The following is a 19409-nucleotide window of genomic DNA, read 5'->3' on the forward strand; positions in this document are numbered from 1 at the left end:
AAAAATAAAATAAAATATTCAAACAAAAAACAATAAATAAAATCTAAAGATAAAATTGATTAAATTAAGGCGTGTTAAAGCAATGGTTAATGAAGCTTATAGATTAATTAATTAATTTAAACGTCAAGCCATTGTTTCAGTTAATAAATTATCTGAAAGGGAAAATACAGCATAAGATTTTTTTAAGTATCTTTTAGCATGTCGAGTTATTGTTGCTTATTTACTCTTTACTGCAATAATCCAACTACCGGTTCTTATTCTGATGTGAGCGTTCACTTCTAACGTGTTGCCACTCCCTCGCGGCTTGCATCAACTTTCCTATTAATAAATAACACCGCGCTCCATGTTACAACTCAACCGTCAAGTTCCGCTTCCCAAGATCAATTTATTCCTTTTTACAATTTACCTTTTTACTGTCTTTTTAATTATACTTTTATTGTATCTCCCAGGCTAATTTACATTTCTTTTTTTCGCCAATTAAAATTTATAATAATACTTTTAAGAGTTAATAAAAATTTATGTTTTAATTCGACTATTAAATAGACGCCTTTTTATCACTTACTTTTTTTTTTTTTTTTTTTTTCAATCCAGTCCTACTATCCAGTGTTGTGTTGGTTAGGTCCATTCTTTTATAAAATTCAATCATTTTTATTATCATAATAAATTTCATAAATTTTTTCTTCTTCATCTTCATTACAGGTGATAAATTATACTTAAAAGCAGTCAATATAAAAGTTAATGATAATAAATTTTATTGCAGTTATATTTAGAAAAAATTTCTTGATCCACTAAATTATTTTTATGTGAACTAGAAAAATTATTTTCTTTTTTTTTTTAGTATATACAAGTATAAATTTATTTTTATCTGTAAACATAACGGTACGTAAGTAATTTTAAACAAAACGAGTGTATTTAAAAAACAAACACTGATAGTTTTACGATTTTGCGTCTAAAAATATTTCAGGGGTTTTCACTACATTTAAACGCCATCTGTCGGTTAGAAAATGTATCACTTTTATGGTAAGGTTGATTTCTATTTTATCTGACAGAATTAAAAAAAAAACATGGCTGCCAGTGAATTAACTTCAACACAAATGTGTTGACAAATTTGTGAAAAAGAGGTTATAAATGAGTTTAAAAATTTTTTTAATTAGAAATTAGTTAATATTAGAAAATAAAAATGTCTTTGTACGACGACTTTGATAAACATCGAGCATCTGACAAAGTTGCTGGCTGGTCATCAGGAATAAAGTTATTACAATCACAACTGCAGTTGAAAAAAGCTGCCGTTACTCAGGTAACTTTGTTTATGATGCTGAATTTAACAGAATAATTTTTTAGATTGTTTTAATAATTAAATTAAAATTAAAAAAAATTTTTTTTTAAATTCGGCATGTAGAAATTTAATAAAAATTATAAATGCGAATTTTTGAAAATATTTTTTTTTTTTATAATTGATATAAAAATTTCAAGAATTTTCAAATTTCTATTTTTAGATAATATTGAAAATTAATTGAGGTATTTAAGAATTTTTATGACAAATAAATAATTGTAAAAAAAAAATTTATATGTAGAAATTATAAAAAATTAAAAATACAATTTTTTTAATAATTATTTGGAGCAAATTTGTTTGTTAAAAAAATAAATTGTCAATTGACTTCTAACTTTAATGTTATCAAGATATGATACTGAAGTTAGCCAACGTTTTTAATTATTTGATTTTTTTTTAATAATGACCTTAAAAAAAAAAAATATTTTTAAAAAATTTCACTTATAGTTTTTGAAATTTTTTACAAGTGACATTTTTTTTTTTAATTTTTTAGTAATAATTTTTTCAATAAAAAAAAATTATAAAAATTTTTAAATGTCGGCTAGCTTAATTTTCATTATCAAGATAATAATAAAGTTAGCGGACATTTTTGATTTTTTTACTTTGCTTAATTTATTAAATTATAACTAAAAAATATTTTTAAAAAACTGCACTTATAGTTTTTGAACTTTTTTACAATTGAAAATTTTTTTTTTTATTTTTGTGCAATAATTTTTTTAATAAAAAAAAGTTATAAAAATGTTTACATGTCGGCTAACTTTATTTTCATAAGTTAGCCGACATTTTTTGCTTTTTGATTTTTTTTAATAATTAAATTAGAACAAAAAAATATTTTTAAAAAATTTCACTTAAAGTTTTTCAAGTTTTCTACAAATTAAATTTTTTTTTCATAATTTTTTCAATAAGAAAAAATTATTAGTGAAAATTTTTATTAATTTGTTATAAAAATTTAAAAAATTGACAGCTGACAGCTAACTTCAATGTAATTAAAATTAAAATAAGTAATAAAAATATTTAGTATATAATAATTAATAAATAAGTAATAAAATAAATTCGAACTAAAAAATATTTTTTTTCAATTACACTTACAGTTTTTCAAATTTTTTTACAAATGAATTTTTTTTTTAATTTTTTTGTAATAATTTTTTCAATAAGAAAATTTTTAGATGTCAGCTATCATAATTTTAATTATTTTTTATATTGTTTGTTTATGATACTGAATTAAACAGACACCTAATAATTTTTTAGATTTTTATAATATTTAAATTAAAATTTAAAAAAATTCCACATGTAGAAATTTAACGAAAATTATAAGTGCAAATTTTTAAAAAATATTTTTTCTATAACAATTGATGTGTTATAAAAATTTAAAGAATTGTCAAAAGTCTGATGTTTTTAGTATCATACTTTTTTTTATACATCTTCAATAAATAACTAGAGTTCTAATTTAAATGTGCTAATTGTATGAATTTTTTTTTAGCCAAAACGCGAGCAGTTTCGCAAAGCTACGACAGTCTTGCCACCGGTGATTGATTTGAAATCAAAAGCGTCGAGTCGGGATGCGGCTGCAGCAGCTGCGGCCGCAGCCGCAGCCACTGCTGAACGTGATGAAGATGGATCAACGGTGACATCTAATAATACAAATGTGTTTACTAATCAAGTAGTTAATTCGGCGACAACTGGAGAGTACGACTGGAATGTTATCAATGAGTATGATCCGCTCTGGCCGAATGAGTACGAAAAGGTGGTGAAAGAACTCAGGGATATACGTGATAAGGAGTATGAACAAGAAGCTGAACAGCGAAAGCGACGAAGAGAAACTTCACGATTTGAAGAGCCAGTAATTTATATTTTTTGCTTTAGTCATTTAAAAATGTTTAATCTTTAATATCTTAACAGGATCACTATCAAGCTTAACTAAGAAATTGATCAAGCTAAGAAATTTTAAAAAATCAAACAAATAATTTTTTTTTTAGGACATTGAAATTAGCAGACTATTAAAATAAAAAAATTATCATTTTTTTATTTTTCTTTAAAAATAAACTAGATCTAGAAAATTATTTTTAAAAAAATTGTATTTATAATTTTTTAGAGCTTCTAAAGATGCAATTTTTTTAAATAAATTTTTTTTTTTATAATTTATTCACTAAAAAATTTCTAAAAATTATCAGATGTCTCTAAACGGCAAGATAATAACTCTACTCTTTACTTCTCTATTCATAAATATTTATACTAAATAGTTCAATTCCTAAATAACACTATTTCTAAATTTCTCTATTTTTAAATGACTATTCTCAAATATCTCTATTCCTAAATAATAACTATTTATAAATAACTCTATTCGTAAATTAACTTTTATTCTAAATTTGTCTATTCTCAATTGTCTTTATTTCTAAATAACTCAATTTGTAAATATTTCTATTCTTAAATAACTCTATTCGTAAATATCTCTATTCTTGAATAACTCTATTCTCAAATGATTTAATTATAGAATATTTTTGAAGCTAAATAAAAAAAAACGAGTGAATTAATTATAATTAATCAATTAAGGAGTTTTGAAAAACTTAATTTTCATTGTCAGCGAAAATCAAAATTGATATTAACTTAGCAAAGCGCGATACTTTACTATATACAGAGTAAATGATTTTTGAGAGAAGCTTCATTTTAAAGAAAATAGAAGAGATAAAACTGCTCTTGTTTATTATATACCGGATATCTTAGCTTTAGGGGGCGTCCATAAATTACGTGAGGCATTTTTGAGAATTTTTTGACCCCGCCTCCCCCCTTGATGAGATTTTATAAGATTTTCCCCAACTCCCTTCCCCCTCTCCTAATCTCACGCGAGATTTTTCAAAATTTATGTTTTGGCTGTAAACGTGTTGGATTATTGAGAAAAAAAAGCGCCATTCGGCTACACCCGACATGGATAGGTAGATTTCTTGTTTGAATATTGAAAAATAATAGTTTAAAAAAACTAAAAACACGCTTTTTATAGAAAACCAAACTAAAAAATAGAAAATAAATTTAAATTAAGAATAGTGTTAAAAATTTCAATAAATATAAATTAATAATAGTGTAAATAAAAAAAATGTATTTTATTTTAAAAAGCGTGAGGTGCATGGTGTCAATAGTTATAAATATTTTATTGACAGATATGAGTAGAGTGATTATCATTTTGATAATATCTTAAAAGCACCCACGTTTTTTAAAAATAAAATACATTTTATTTACACTATTATTAATTTATATTTATTGAAATTTTTAACACGATTCTTAATTTAAATTTATTTTCTATTTTTTAGTTTGGTTTTCTATAAAAAGCGTGTTTTTAGTTTTTAAACTATTATTTATTTTTACTAGTTTGGTTTATTTATAAAAGCGTGATTTTTTAGTTTTTAAACTATTATTTGTTGATTATCAAAATATTCAGGCGCGCAAATTACCCACGGAGAGTTACATACTGATATACTGACATACTGACAAACTGACATACAAGTGAAGCTAATAAAAAAGCGTGTAAAAAACACGTTATTAAAAGGCCGTAATGTCCTGAAATTTATTTTTATTATATTTTTGCAAATAACGACATGAGATTGACTATAACAAATAGATATTCAAAGACATCTACCTAAAAATAGGATTTTTACAGATAAAAGTCATTTGATGATAAAAGCTAAAATTTAATTTATTCTTGATTTTTCGAATTTTTTCAACTACGAAATAAATTGAAAAAAGTATTAAAAGTCGACGAACAATAGCTTAAATTGAAGATAATTAAACATATTATGACAAAATTTTATTAAAATTACGACATGAGACCGACCGGCTACCACCGATAGATTTCTAAAGAAATCTACCTAAAAAATTAGTGAATCCTATCGATCAATAATCAAATTAAACAATCGAGCGCTACTTTGCTGCTCTGCAGGGTTCAGACGAATACGACAAACACTATTGTGTCAAATTTGGCCATATTTTATTATAGAAATACTTTTTCACGCAATTTTACACTGTTTTCTGCTAGAGAAAAAATTACGTGATATTTGTTAAGATCCCCCCTCCCCCCTAGAACACCTCACATAATTAATGGACGCCCCCTTATAGAGTGTAAAGTTTAAAAAATTATTATCAATAGAGTAAACAATTGTTGAGGTAAGTATATTTATGAATTTCTTGTAATTAAGCTAAGTTCATAACAATTTTGATTTTCGCTGATAAAGAAAACTAAGTTTTTCAAAGCTCCTTAATTGATTAATTATAATTAACTCACTCGTTTTTTTAAATGTAGCTTCAAAAATATTCTATAATTAAATCATTCAAGAATAGAGTTATTCAACAACAGAGATATTTACGAATAGAGTTATTTAAGAATAGAGATATTTACAAATAGAGTTATTTAGAAATAAAGACAATTGAGAATAGATAAATTTAGAATAAAAGTTAATTTACGAATAGAGTTATTTAAGAATAGAGATTTTTACGAAAAGAGTTATTTAGAAATAGTTATTATTTAGAAATAAAGATATTTGAGAATAGAGAAATTTAGAAATAGTGTTATTTAGAAATTGAACTATTTAGTATAGAGATATTTATGAATAGAGAAGTAAAGAGTAGAGTTATTATCTTGCCCTCTAAACTTTAGTATTATTTTCGTTTTTTATCAAAAACTTTAAATTATTTAATCAATTTAAATAATTAAAATCAATAGTATTTAATTTAATCGAAACAAAATATTAAAGTTTAACTGATAAAAAAAATTTAATGAATTTTTTTCGCAATAAAATTGAACTTGGCTAAATATTTAAATAATAGTACTGAGTAATTAAATAAATAAATGAATTAAAATTTTTTTTCATTTATTATTAAAAATGTATTTAAAAGAACAAAAAATTAATTCAATTTATTTTTCAGAGTATAATGGTAAATACCATGGTTGCCCCTGAAAGAGATGAAGAACGTACAATAACATCTCGCGGAATAGCTGGAGGTGCAGCAATAGCGCCTCCACCATCTTTACAAGAGTCCGCAGAAGTGATAATGCCTCTAATCAGCACACCAATCCGACCACCAACAACACCTGGAGTCGGTTACACCACATCCTCGGTAGCAGCTAAAATAATGGCTAAGTATGGATTCAAAGAGGGGCAAGGTCTTGGTAAGAAGGAGCAGGGTATGTCTGTCGCTTTGCAAGTTGAGAAAACTAGTAAACGTGGTGGTAGAATTGTGAGTGAAAAGGAACAACTAATGCCGCCTCCGCCGGCTGTTAGTTTATCACCGCCTCCCAGTACTCAACCTGCCGAAGAACCAACTATCACTGAGATTATGAAGAGTCCTAGCAAAGTAATAATTTATTTTTTTTTATTTAACTAATTATTTATTTATTAAACTAATCTATATTATTAAGAGAATAAGCGAAATTTTGTGTCCAGGATAGTTATATGATAAAATAGGTTTTTTTAATTAAATTTAGTGTCATTGCAAAGATCTTGCATAAGTGTTTAGGCTGGATTCGAAAATGCTCTATCTCTAGATACATAATTAAAAAATGATCTTGTATCCTGTGAACTATTGACATTTTTAAAGATATAAGCTCATCCCGATGTTACACTCATCAAGAGCTTTCATTTGAGTACCCACATCAATTTTTCATATATTTATATATATTATATATATGTATATATAGAAAATATATCAAAAATGTGTGTGGGTATTCAAATGAAAGCTCTTAATAAGTGTAACACTGGGATGAGCTTATATCTTTGAAAATGTCAATATTTAAGAAAGTACAGTGCAATTTAACATTATTAAGAAATGACCTTGTATTTTGTGAACTATTGACATTTTTCAAGATATATGCTCATCCCGATGTTACACTCATCAAGACCTTTCATTTGAGTACCCACATCAATTTTTCATATATTTTATATATTTATATATATATTATATGTATTTATATATAGAAAATATATCAAAAATGCGTGTGGGTATTCAAATGAAAGCTCTTAATAAGTGTAACACTGGGATGAGCTTATATCTTTAAAAATGTCAATATTTAAGAAAGTACAGTGCAATTTAAAATTATTAAGAAATGACCTTGTATTTTGTGAACTATTGACATTTTTCAAGATATAAGCTCATCCCGATGTTACACTCATCAAGACCTTTCATTTGAGTACCCACATCAATTTTTCATATATTTTATATATTTATATATATATTATATGTATGTATATATAGAAAATATATCAAAAATGCGTGTGGGTATTCAAATGAAAGCTCTTAATAAGTGTAACACTGGGATGAGCTGATATCTTTAAAAATGTCAATATTTAAGAAAGTACAGTGCAATTTAACATTATTAAGAAATGACCTTGTATTTTGTGAACTATTGACATTTTTCAAGATATAAGCTCATTCCGATGAATCACTCATCGAGACCTTTCATTGGAGTACCTACATCAATTTTTCATATATTTGATATATTTATATATATGAATATATGAAAAATATATCAAAATGCATGTAGGTACTCAAATTAAAGCTCTTGATGAGTGTAATAACATCAGAATGAGATTACATCTTTAAAAATATCAATAACTAAGAAATGACCTTGTATTTTGACATTACACTTATCGAGACCGTTCATTTGAGTACCCACATCAATTTTTCATATATTTATATATATTATATATATGTATATATGAAAAATATATCAAAAATGCATGTGGGTACTTCAATGAAAGCTCTTGATGAGTGTAACATCAGGGTGAGCTTATATCTTTAAAAATGTCACTACTTGACAAGATACAAGGTCATTTCTTAGTTATTGATATTTTTAAAGATGTAATCTCATCCTGATGTTATTACACTCATCAAGAGCTTTAATTTGAGTACCTACATGCATTTTGATATATTTTTCATATATTCATATATATAAATATATCAAATATATGAAAAATTGATGTGGGTATTCAAATGAAAGGTCTCGATGAGTGATTCATCGGGATGAGCTTATATCTTTAAAAACGTCAATAGTTAAAAAAGTACAGTGCAATTTAACAAAAGTCATTATTTAATAAAGCAAAATTTTATTTATTCCTATTTCACAAGTCACGGCAGTCACATAGTGACTGCAAAGTTGCTAGTTATTTATTTTTTTAACTAATTATTTATTTATAAATTAAAGGTTGTACTGCTGAGAAATATGGTAGGACCCGGTGAGGTTGACGCCGATCTTGAACCAGAAGTTAAAGACGAATGTAATACCAAGTACGGAGATGTAGCACGTGTATTAATTCATGAGGTAATGGATGTACCTCCCGAAGAAGCAGTAAGAATTTTCGTTGAGTTCAAAAGAATTGAAAGTGCTATTAAAGCGGTCGTTGATTTAAATGGAAGATTTTTTGGTGGTAGACAAGTTAAAGCCGGGTTTTATTCTAGTGAAAAGTTGGATAATTTACAGTTAATGGACTAGTTAAGCTACTTATTAGTTTTATTTTAATTAATAAAAAATTTTTTACATAAATCTGTACACTATATATATCGACGGTTTCTTTTGCTTGGATAATTACCTTTAACAATTTGTAAATAGTTCATATTATTCTTTAATAATAACAGACTTAAATAAAGCTTATCTTAAGTTTTATATATCATATATTATGTAGAAAAATTTAATAGCTTGTGTAAAAAATTCCTTGCTAATTTATTTAAGATTGTTCTACTGGAAGTGTTTTACAACCATTGGGAAGAACTTTAAATTTCTTACAAACTTCTTTTAATAAATTTATCAAAATTGATGACTGATCATCGGAATCCTGAAATTTTTAAGTGTTTTATTAATATTAAGCTTCATTTATATTATATAATTGGAAAAAATTTCGATGCGATACTTTAACTTGCAACTACTTTATTTATTAATTAAGTAACTAATTGATTTTATTTCTTTCAATCCACAATGTTTAGTCATAATAATATTCACAGAAGTTAAGTGACATTTTGTTTAAGAAAAAAACATTTAAGTGTTAAACTACTGAAAATATACAATTTTAATTACAAAAAAAAATTATTCAGAAAAAAATTGACATTGTTGTGACAAGAAATTAATTTGTTTAAAATTTTTCAACAATTTTATTTATTAGCTAAAGAAATAAAAATTTTTCTCACGGTACACGGAAAGAACAAGATGACACTGGATATCATCCCAGATTATCCTCAGTGATATCTGTGGTGAAAAAAAAATGTCAGATAGTAGCTAGAAAAATCCGGATTATACTGCGTGATATCTGGATTATACTCATTGTAATCTGGATTATACTAGCTACTATCTGAAATTTTTTTTCACTCAGTATAATTTGGGATGATATCCAGTGTCATCTTGTTCTTTCCATGTAACTTTCGAAAAAAAGTCTTCTAAATTTGGGAAAAAAAAATTTTGGAGTAAAATTTCGCAAATTGTCTATTTAAAATTTTTTTTTTATATCAAAAAATTGTTTTTTCAATAAAGTAGGAAAGTAAGTGAGAAAGTTATTATTTTTTTCAGCTAAGAAATAAAATTGTTTAAAATTTTAAACTAATTAATTTTTTTATTTAAAATTGCCAATTTTTTTAGAAAAAAATTTTAAAAATAAGCCGGCTTACTAAGTAAAGTATGGATAAATTAATTTAATTAATTAATTAAATTATTAGTGATTTAATAAATATTTTAGATGACAAAATTGGATATTAAGGTAAAAGACCCATTTATTGATACTTGTAATTTTATTTTAATAAAAAAAAAAAACAAATCAACTCTAATAAATTAATAAATATAATTTTTAAACTATAAATTAAAAAAAAAATTGGTTTTTTGAAAATATTTAATTTTTTTAATTAGAATAAAATTGCAAGTGTTAAACAACTAGGCCAGTGTCAATAACTGGGTCTTTTTATTTATATAATCATAAAATAATTTTATTTTTTGGATATTGTAATAATTTTTTTTTTTCGATACTAATAATATTTTTTTAAGTTAAAAATTATAAAAAATACCCGTATCGCTGTGAAATTTTTGTCCAGTAAAATTTTAATAACTAAAAAATTTCTAAGCATAAACTTACACCATTGAGAGTAATTGTAGGTATAAAAGTAATGGGAGGTTTCAATGCATGTGTCATTTTGCCATATTGTGCCAATAATTCAGGTCCTCGATTAGTTCTACTACAATTTAATATAGGCTCTGCATCTAAATGATATTTTTCAGCACACGTACGAGTTATATTTACTGGCCATAAATTATGCTCGATCATACACGTTAAGAAATTTAATTGAACAGCAGGATTTTTAATAATGTCGATAGCGCAAGCATGAATCATATTTGCTTCACACTCTCTTGGACCGTGTTGACATGTAAATTTATAGCCATTTGGTAGCTCAGTAGTCTGCAAATTTATTCAAACTTTTTAAATAAATCTTTATATATATAACTACTCTAATTAAGAGTCAAAGGTAATTATTTAAAAAAAAATGAATTATGGTTTTACCAAGCCATAAATTTAGTTAGAGAAAATTATAAATAAAATAAAAATACCATAATTAACTAAAAGGTCAATGAAACTTTTAGTAATGTGAAAGTATTATTTAACTCATATCTACCGATATGGTAATAAATCTTTTGCTTTAGTGTTACATGATTTTTATGACATTAAAGTCGACCATTTTTTTATTTTTTTTAGCAAAAAAATTTGGCTTGAAAAATTATTTTTAAAAAATTTCATTTTTAATTTTTCAAAATTTCTACAAGTCAATTTTTTTTTCTAAATTTTTTTTGCCATAATTTATTTGTTAAAAAAATTATTAAATATCTGCTAAAGTAATTTTCATGATTTTTATGATTTGACATCTGAAAAGTTTTAGAATTTATTTTTATTGAAAAAATTATTACAAAAAAAATTTAATTTGTAAAAAACTTGAAAAACTGTAAATGCAATTATTAAAATATATTTTTTTGTTTTAATTGAATTAATTAAAAAAAATAAAAAAATTAAAAACGTCGGCTAACTTTAGTATTATATTTTAGGGCCAGTTCTTCAATCCAAGATAAAATTTTATCCAGGATAAAATTATTATTGCCATTATATTTATATATATGAAATATATCGCGTTACTAGAACCATAAGGGCGTATAAAAAAATTTTTTTTGCTCCAATCAATGTAAAAATGTTGAAAATATTAACATCTATGGAAAAAACGAAAAAAAAAAAAAACATTTTTCTAAAACCATAAGGACGTATCCTGTTTTTTCGGTTTATTATCAATTATGGGTCAGAGTAAGAAAAAAATTTGCAAAGGTAATAGAATATCACTCCACAACTTGATTTATGTCAACAAATATTTATCTAAGTGAGAAAACTAATAAAAAATTAAGGAAAAATAAATTCATCAAAGTATTACTCCAATGCCATCTCCATCGTCAATTTCTTAATTTTTTTTTTAATTAGATAATGACAAAAAAATTTATAAACTATGACCATGGCTGAAAATTAAACTTTGATAATACCGATGATATTTTGTGGGACAGTGCCTGATATACAAAAATGATTTAGATCATCAAACTTGCTTCAAGATATTGGTATTGAAGAATCATAACAATTCTCAAGAACAAAGTTCTTTTTGAATGACTTTTTTAAAATTACAGTTCTCAATGGCTTACAAAACTCTTTTGTTAATTGTAAACAGATCTTAAGTAAAAAAAAAAATCAATTTTGAAAAACTTTGAGGGTAATTTTATTAACTTGAAGACATACCGATTGTTCTCAAGTTGTTATGAATTTATTTTTTCTTAATTTTTCATTCGTTTTTTCACTCAAATAAATATTTGTTGAAATAAATCAAGTTGTGGAGTGATAATTTCTATCACCTTTGCAATTTTTTTTCTTACTCTGACCCATAATTGATAATAAACCGAAAATACAGGATACGCCCTTATGGTTTTAGAAAAATGTTTTCTTAAAACCATAAGGGCGTATCACAACAAAATTTTTTTTTTTCGTTTTTTCCATAGGTGTTAATATTTTCAACATTTTTACATTGATTGGAGCAATAAAAACTTTTTTATACGCCCTTATGGTTCTAGTAACGCGATATATAGATATATTTTATCATTGGATAAAATTTTATCCTGGATTGAAAAACTGGCCCTTAATGAAAATTAAGTTAGCCGACATCTGAAAAGTTTTAGAATTTATTTTTATTGAAAAAATTATTACAAAAAAAATTTCATTTGTAAAAAATTGTAAGTGCAATTTTTAAAATATATTTTTTTGTTTTAATTTAATTAATTAAAAAAAAAATAAAAACGTCGGCTAACTTTAGTATTATATTTTTATGAAAATTAAGTTAGCCGACGTCTGAAAAGTTTTAGAATTTATTTTTATTGAAAAAATTATTACAAAAAAAATAAAAAAAAAATTTCATTTGTAAAAAACTTGAAAAACTGTAAATGCAATTTTCAAATTATAATTTTTTGTTTTAATTTAATAAATTAAAACAAGAGTGGAGTTTTAAATAAATAAATAAATTTAATTAATTAAAAAAAAAGTCAAAAAATTAAAATCGTCGGCTAACTTTAACATTATATTTTTATAAAAATTAAGTTGGCCGACATTTGAAAATTTTTAGAATTTATTTTTATTGAAAAAATTATTAAAAAAAAAATTTCATTTGTAAAAAACTGTAAGTGCAATTTTTAAAATATATTTTTTTGTTTTAATTTAATTAATTAAAAAATTAAAAACGTCGGTTAACTTTAGTTACTACTTTAGTATTATATGATTTATGCTAAAACAGCAAACTGTAAATTACCGTGGCTTTTCCATATGGAATCATTTGAATGATAACATTATCAGGTAGCTTTTGATACGTAGGCTCGACGTGTCTTATCACAAACCCACGTGAATCTGGACACAATGCTTCATAATAAACAGCGACAACAACTTTTTGTACATCTTTTGCTTTAACTACGTCCACATTCTCCTCATCATTTTCTTTCAACTGCAATATAATACAAATAAGTTTAATTAAAAATTGAGACTGAGGTAATTTTTTTATAATTTTATAGCAATTAAATTATTTCAACTTGTAGAAATAAAAAAAAAAATATAATACTAAAGTTAGCCATAACAATAAAGTTAGCCGATATTTTTGATTTTTTTACTTTGCTTAATTTATTAAATTATAACTAAAAAATATTTTTAAAAAACTGCACTTATAGTTTTTGAACTTTTTTACAATTGAAAATTTTTTTTTTTATTTTTTTGCAATAATTTTTTTAATAAAAAAAAATTATAAAAATTTTTACATGTCGGCTAACTTTATTTTCATAAGTTAGCCGACATTTTTTGCTTTTTGATTTTTTTTAATAATTAAATTAGAACAAAAAAATATTTTTAAAAAATTTCACTTAAAGTTTTTCGAATTTTTTACAAATTAAATTTTTAAAAAATTTTTTTTGTAATAATTTTTTCAATAAGAAAAAATTCTAAAAATTTTTAGATGTCGGCTAACTTGATTTTTATAAAAAAAATTAGGGTAAGTGTGGGTATTACTGCAGTTTTTTTCGTAAATCTCACTTCGAAAGCATTTTTATAAAATTTTCTCAAGATAATAATAACTTTTTTTTTTTTTAAACAAAAGTTTGACTTATTATTAACCCAAAATAAAATCAACAATGAGAGAAACAAATATTTTCGTTAAATAATAAGCATTCAAAAAGAAGTCTAAATGCATGTATTACTGCAGGTCTTAAAGTAGCTTGCTCCTATTACTGCGTGTCCATTACTGCAACTGATCCAGTTACTGCGTACCTATTACTGCAGAACGGCTATATTTTAGGATTTACTTAACAATGAACAAAAACTTATCAAAAAGAAAATTTATTAGTGTAATGTAATAACAAGAATTCTTCATAATCTAAATAATAAGTAGCACAGCCTTAACGTATTATTAATTGACCAGAATTCGTAAATTTTAATTGATGTAATCTTACAATCTACTGATTATTGCTTTCCTGGACTTGCCTCGACTTCTTATTTTTTTGTTTATTAACTTTTGATTTTTTATTAATTTTATCCATACACAGAAAGAAAGATTTCTTGACTGGAGAACAAAATTCTTGGCTCAAGTAAATTTTCGGTCGCCCGAAGGAAGACCGAAGTTGTCTTGGCCGAAGTAAAAATTTTTCTTGAAATTCTATTCTTGTTGGAAGTAATTTTTTCTTAATTCAAATTATCATAAATACTTGATACAATAAATTTTTATACTTGATCAAGATTTTTAGATACTTTAGGGAAGCATCGCCACCTACTTCAGCTGAGAAAAAAATTTTCTCATCTTGAGAAAATTTCTCTCTTGAATATTTGATACCAATTTTAGATTATTTTAGCGTGCAATTATACATATTGAATGAAAAAAAATGATGAAATATTATTTGATCTTCCCATTTGACATGTTAGTCAATAGAAATATTAATGAAAATTTACTATCAAGATATTTAATTTTTTGGAGCAAGAGAAAAATTTTCTCAAGACAAGAAAATTTACTTCTGTCAAGAACTTAATTTTTTGGAGCAAGAGAGAAATTTTCTCAAAACAAGAAAATTTTCTTGACTTAAATAAATTGTCTTGGATTAAGATACGTATTTCTTGAAGCAAGGGAATTGATTTGTTGGAATAAGTTAAATTTCTTGTGTCAAAAAAAAATTTTTTTTTCGCCCAAGTAAATAATTATGAAGAAAAATATTTTCTTGGCTCAAGTGAACCTTTCTTTCTGTGTAGTTTATTTTTCACTTCGAGACAACTTGATTTACGCACTTATTTAGAGGTTAGAATAGCCGTGTTCATGTCCGCAGTAATAGGTACAGACATATACAAATAGAGGCGCTTCTATTACTGCAGTCGACTGAGAAAATTGCAGTATTACACGCACATGCGGTTTTTCGGTACCAATTACTGCATGCTTAATTAAATAAATTTTACTGATGAAAATGTAATTTTTATTAATTATTTGATTCTAAAAAAGGGTTATCTAACTTCTAAATGTAAAAAATATATTAATTAGGTCATTTATATAAAGAAAAAGACTTTTTACGACCACCTCTTTTTACACTGAAACTCTTAAAAAGGATAAAATTATTCACTTCTGTAACTACTTAATTTTTATTAATTAATAACAAATTGAATAATTGTCTTACTTATAAAACCACTATGCAGTTATTTTCCGAAAGGTTTAAATTAATATAAATAATTTTTTTTTAATCAAAAAAGTCATAACCCATTTATTGATAATTAAAAGAAGAAAATCTGCAGTAATACCCACACTTATCCTATCAGTGAAAATTTTTATTAATTTGTTATAAAAATTAAAAAAATTGACAGCTGAGAGCTAACTTCGGTATAATTAAAAATAAAATAAGTAATAAAAATAATTACCTGTAAATTAACTGGAATATCTTCTAAAATTCCTGTCCACGTTTTAACAAACTGCCGGAATACAATTAAAACAACTATGATTATTAAAAATCTTAGCCAGTATTTTCCTAACCCCATTTTATTTATTTTTTTTTTTAACACTCGGTAAATCACATGGAAAATTCTAACTCAATCGAATTATTTATTATCTAATTATATATGATAATAACGATGACATCAAGTTACTTCACTATTATTATTAAATATAAAAATTGAGCAAGTTATTGAAATATAAATTCATTTTGTGCTACAATATACTTTTGAAGTAAACAATTAATGACACGAGTAACAGTGAGATCATTAAATTATTGAAGTTATTATTTTTTCATCTGTTATTTACATTTAAAAAATACAGCTGGCAAAAGATAAAAATGATAAGACGGTTGACACGTGTATCAATTAAAGTGTATAATTAATTAAAAATTTTAAGATATAGAAAGATTTTTTAATATAGTAAATGTGTTAGTTAATACTTTTTTAAATTAGTTTATGTCTAATGAATATAAAAATTGTGCCGGTATTTTTATCATCAGTCTTGTTAATAAATAGTCGAGTGCAATTATTTATTGATGCACTAAATTGATAAGTGCCGTGCAAAATTTTTATCGTGTCACGTGTTTGTTTATATACATTGTTGAATAAATTTTTTTTTTTTTTTTTTATTCTTTTGGTAGAAACGACACTTGTCCATTACTAATTTATTGACGCGTTGCCATCTTATTCTTTGAGGGATTTTTTTATAATACTGAAGTTAGCTGTCGATTTTTTTAATTTCATTTATATGACTTGAAGTTAGATGAAAATTAATTTAACTGATGATATTTAATGATTTTTTTGGATAATTTAATTATTAAATATCTGCTAAATTAATTTTTAAAAATAAATTATGACATTAAAGTTAGCAGTCATTTGAATATTTTTTAATTTTATTTAACAAACAAATTTATTTTTAAAAAATTGCATTTTTAATTTTTTTTAATTTCTACATGTCAATTTTTTTTTCTAATTTTGCCATAATTTATTTGTTACAAAAATTTTAAAAAATTATCAAAATTCAGCTAAATAAATTTAGCAGATATTTGATAATTTAAAAAATTTTTGTAACAAATAAATTATGGAAAAAAAAATTTGACGTAGAAATTTAAAAAAAAGCAATTTTTTAAAACTAATTTTCTGGAACAAATTTATTTGTTAAAGAAAATTAAAAAATTGTCAAGTGACAGCTAAATTTAATGTAATAATTAGTTTTCATATTGATTACAATAAAAAAAAATGTTTTAAAAAATTTTTTTTTATTTTTACACATAGAATTTTTTTCATAATAATTTCATTAATTGCTATAAAATTATTACAAAATTTTAATATCAGTTACCTTCAGTGTCTTATTTTTTTTCACATTTATAATCACATTTTAATAATTTTTATACTAATTAAAATTAACAGACGTCTGATCATTATGAAAATTAATGAAGTAGATATTTAATAACTTTAATAATTTTTCTAATCAATAAATTACTGCATAAAAAATTGACATTTAAAAATTTTGATGAAAATTAATTTAGCAGATATTTTATAATTTTAAGAATTTTTTTAACAATTAAATTATGTCAAAGAAAATGAGAAAAAAAAATTGACGTTTAGAAAATTAAATAAATAAAAAATGCAATTTTTTAGAAATAATTTTTGGAGCAAATTTATACTTATTCAATAAAATTAAAAACTTATCAAGCGACTGCTAGCTTTTAATGTCATAAAATTTTAATAAATTAAAAATGTAATTTTTTAAAAATAATTTTTCGGTGCAAATTTTTTTGTTAAATAAAATTAAAAAATGGTCAAGTGACAGCTAACTTTAATATCATCTGATCACTTTAAGGAATTTTTTTAATAAAAAAAATATTTTTAAAAAAATTAAAAAAAAAATGTAATGTTCTTATTTTGAATTACTTTTCATCAATCAAAATTAAAATAAAAAAATTTTTTTATTGTAATTGATTTGTTATAAAAATTTTTAAAATTGATAGCTGAGAGCTAACTTCAGTATCCTCATAAAAAATCAATTAAAATAATAAAAATGCTTTTTAAAATTTATACTAATAATTTTTTTTTAATTTTCACAAGTGGAATTAATTTATTAAATTTTTTTCATAATTATTTAATTGCCATAAGATTATAAACTAATTTTTAATGTTTATCAACTTCAGTATCATAAAAAAAAATCAATATTAAGTTAGCCATCTAAAAATTTTTAGCATTTTTTTTAATGAAAAAATGATCCTCAAATATAAAAAAAAAATTTCATTTTCAAAAAACTCTAAGTGCAATTGAAAAAAAATATTTTTTGTGCTAATTTAATAAATGAAAAACAATTAAAAAATCAAAGATGTCGGCTAACTTTAGTATTATTAAAAAAAATACAGCTTTTGAAAGTTAAATTTATATAAATATAAAATGAAAATTAATTTAGCAGATATTTTATAATTTTAATAATTTTTGTAACAAATAAATTATAGCAAAAAAAAATTATGAAAAAAAAAATGAAAATTAAGTTAGCCGACACTTAAAAATTTTTAGAATTTTTTTTTATCGAAAAAATCATTACAAAAAAATAAAAAAAAAATTTCAATTGTAAAAAACTTGAAAAACTATAAGTGCAATTTAAAAAAAATTTTTTGTTCTAATTTAATTATTAAAAATCAAAAATTAAAAACGTCGGCTAACTTTAGTATTATTAAAAAATACAGCTTTTGAAAGTTAAATTTATATAAATATAAAATGAAAATTAATTTAGCAGATATTTTATAATTTTAATAATTTTGTAACAAATAAATTATAGCAAAAAAATTATGAAAAATGAAAATTAAGTTAGCCGACACTTAAAATTTTTAGAATTTTTATCGAAAAAATCATTACAAAAATAAAAAAAAAATTTCAATTGTAAAAAACTTGAAAAACTATAAGTGCAATTTAAAAAAAATTTTTTGTTCTAATTTAATTATTAAAAAAAAATCAAAAAATTAAAGACGTCGGCTAACTTTAGTATTATTAAAAAAAATACAGCTTTTGAAAGTTAAATTTATATAAATATAAAATGAAAATTAATTTAGCAGATATTTTATAATTTTAATAATTTTTGTAACAAATAAATTATAGCAAAAAAAAATTATGAAAAAAAAAATGAAAATTAAGTTAGCCGACACTTAAAAATTTTTAGAATTTTTTTTTATAGAAAAAATCATTACAAAAAAATAAAAAAAAAATTTCACTTGTAAAAAACTTGAAAAACTATAAGTGCAATTTAAAAAAAATATTTTGTTCTAATTTAATTATTAAAAAAAAATCAAAAAATTAAAGACGTCGGCTAACTTTAGTATTATTAAAAAAAATTGACTTAAAAATTTTTAAAAATTTTTAAAAATAAAAAATGCAATTTTTTTAAAATAAATTTTTTTTACAAATTTTTCTTGTTAACAAAAATTAAAAAAAAATTTTCAAGTGACTGCTAACTTTAAAAAATATCGTAATCGATTTTTAATTTTAAAAGCCATAGAAATCTCCACTTACCGACTGGAAGAAAC

The 19409-nt window shown here is 23.1% G+C and overlaps 2 protein-coding genes across 2 annotated transcripts; one reads left to right on the forward strand and one right to left on the reverse strand.

Moving 5' to 3' along the window:
- Positions 1–1048: 1048 nt before the first annotated feature.
- Positions 1049–8984, forward strand: LOC123273110 (splicing factor 45). The gene is made up of 4 exons (XM_044740319.1): positions 1049–1297; positions 2811–3170; positions 6242–6670; positions 8517–8984. The coding sequence occupies exons 1-4, from the start codon at positions 1181–1183 to the stop codon at positions 8802–8804; spliced, it is 1194 nt and encodes a 397-aa protein (XP_044596254.1). The 5' UTR covers positions 1049–1180; the 3' UTR covers positions 8805–8984.
- LOC123273113 (gamma-interferon-inducible lysosomal thiol reductase-like) lies at positions 8805–16166 on the reverse strand. The gene is made up of 4 exons (XM_044740330.1): positions 15793–16166; positions 13169–13357; positions 10426–10746; positions 8805–9144 (listed from the first exon to the last, which is right to left on the reverse strand). The coding sequence occupies exons 1-4, from the start codon at positions 15907–15909 to the stop codon at positions 9037–9039; spliced, it is 735 nt and encodes a 244-aa protein (XP_044596265.1). The 5' UTR covers positions 15910–16166; the 3' UTR covers positions 8805–9036.
- Between the last annotated feature and the right edge of the window lie 3243 nt (positions 16167–19409).

The sequence above is a fragment of the Cotesia glomerata genome, linkage group LG10, assembly GCF_020080835.1.
Source record: "Cotesia glomerata isolate CgM1 linkage group LG10, MPM_Cglom_v2.3, whole genome shotgun sequence".
Classification (NCBI taxonomy): domain Eukaryota; kingdom Metazoa; phylum Arthropoda; class Insecta; order Hymenoptera; family Braconidae; genus Cotesia; species Cotesia glomerata.

Coding starts and splice junctions, on each gene's coding strand:
- LOC123273110 (XM_044740319.1), top strand. CDS start 1,181: ATGTCTTTGTACGACGACTTTGATAAACATCGAGCATCTGACAAAGTT. Junction 1,298..2,810: donor AAAAAGCTGCCGTTACTCAG/GTAACTTTGTTT, acceptor ATTTTTTTTTAG/CCAAAACGCGAGCAGTTTCG. Junction 6,671..8,516: donor TTATGAAGAGTCCTAGCAAA/GTAATAATTTAT, acceptor TATAAATTAAAG/GTTGTACTGCTGAGAAATAT.
- LOC123273113 (XM_044740330.1), bottom strand. CDS start 15,909: ATGGGGTTAGGAAAATACTGGCTAAGATTTTTAATAATCATAGTTGTT. Junction 13,358..15,792: donor ATATTCCAGTTAATTTACAG/GTAATTATTTTT, acceptor ATTATATTGCAG/TTGAAAGAAAATGATGAGGA. Junction 10,747..13,168: donor TTCCATATGGAAAAGCCACG/GTAATTTACAGT, acceptor ATAAATTTGCAG/ACTACTGAGCTACCAAATGG.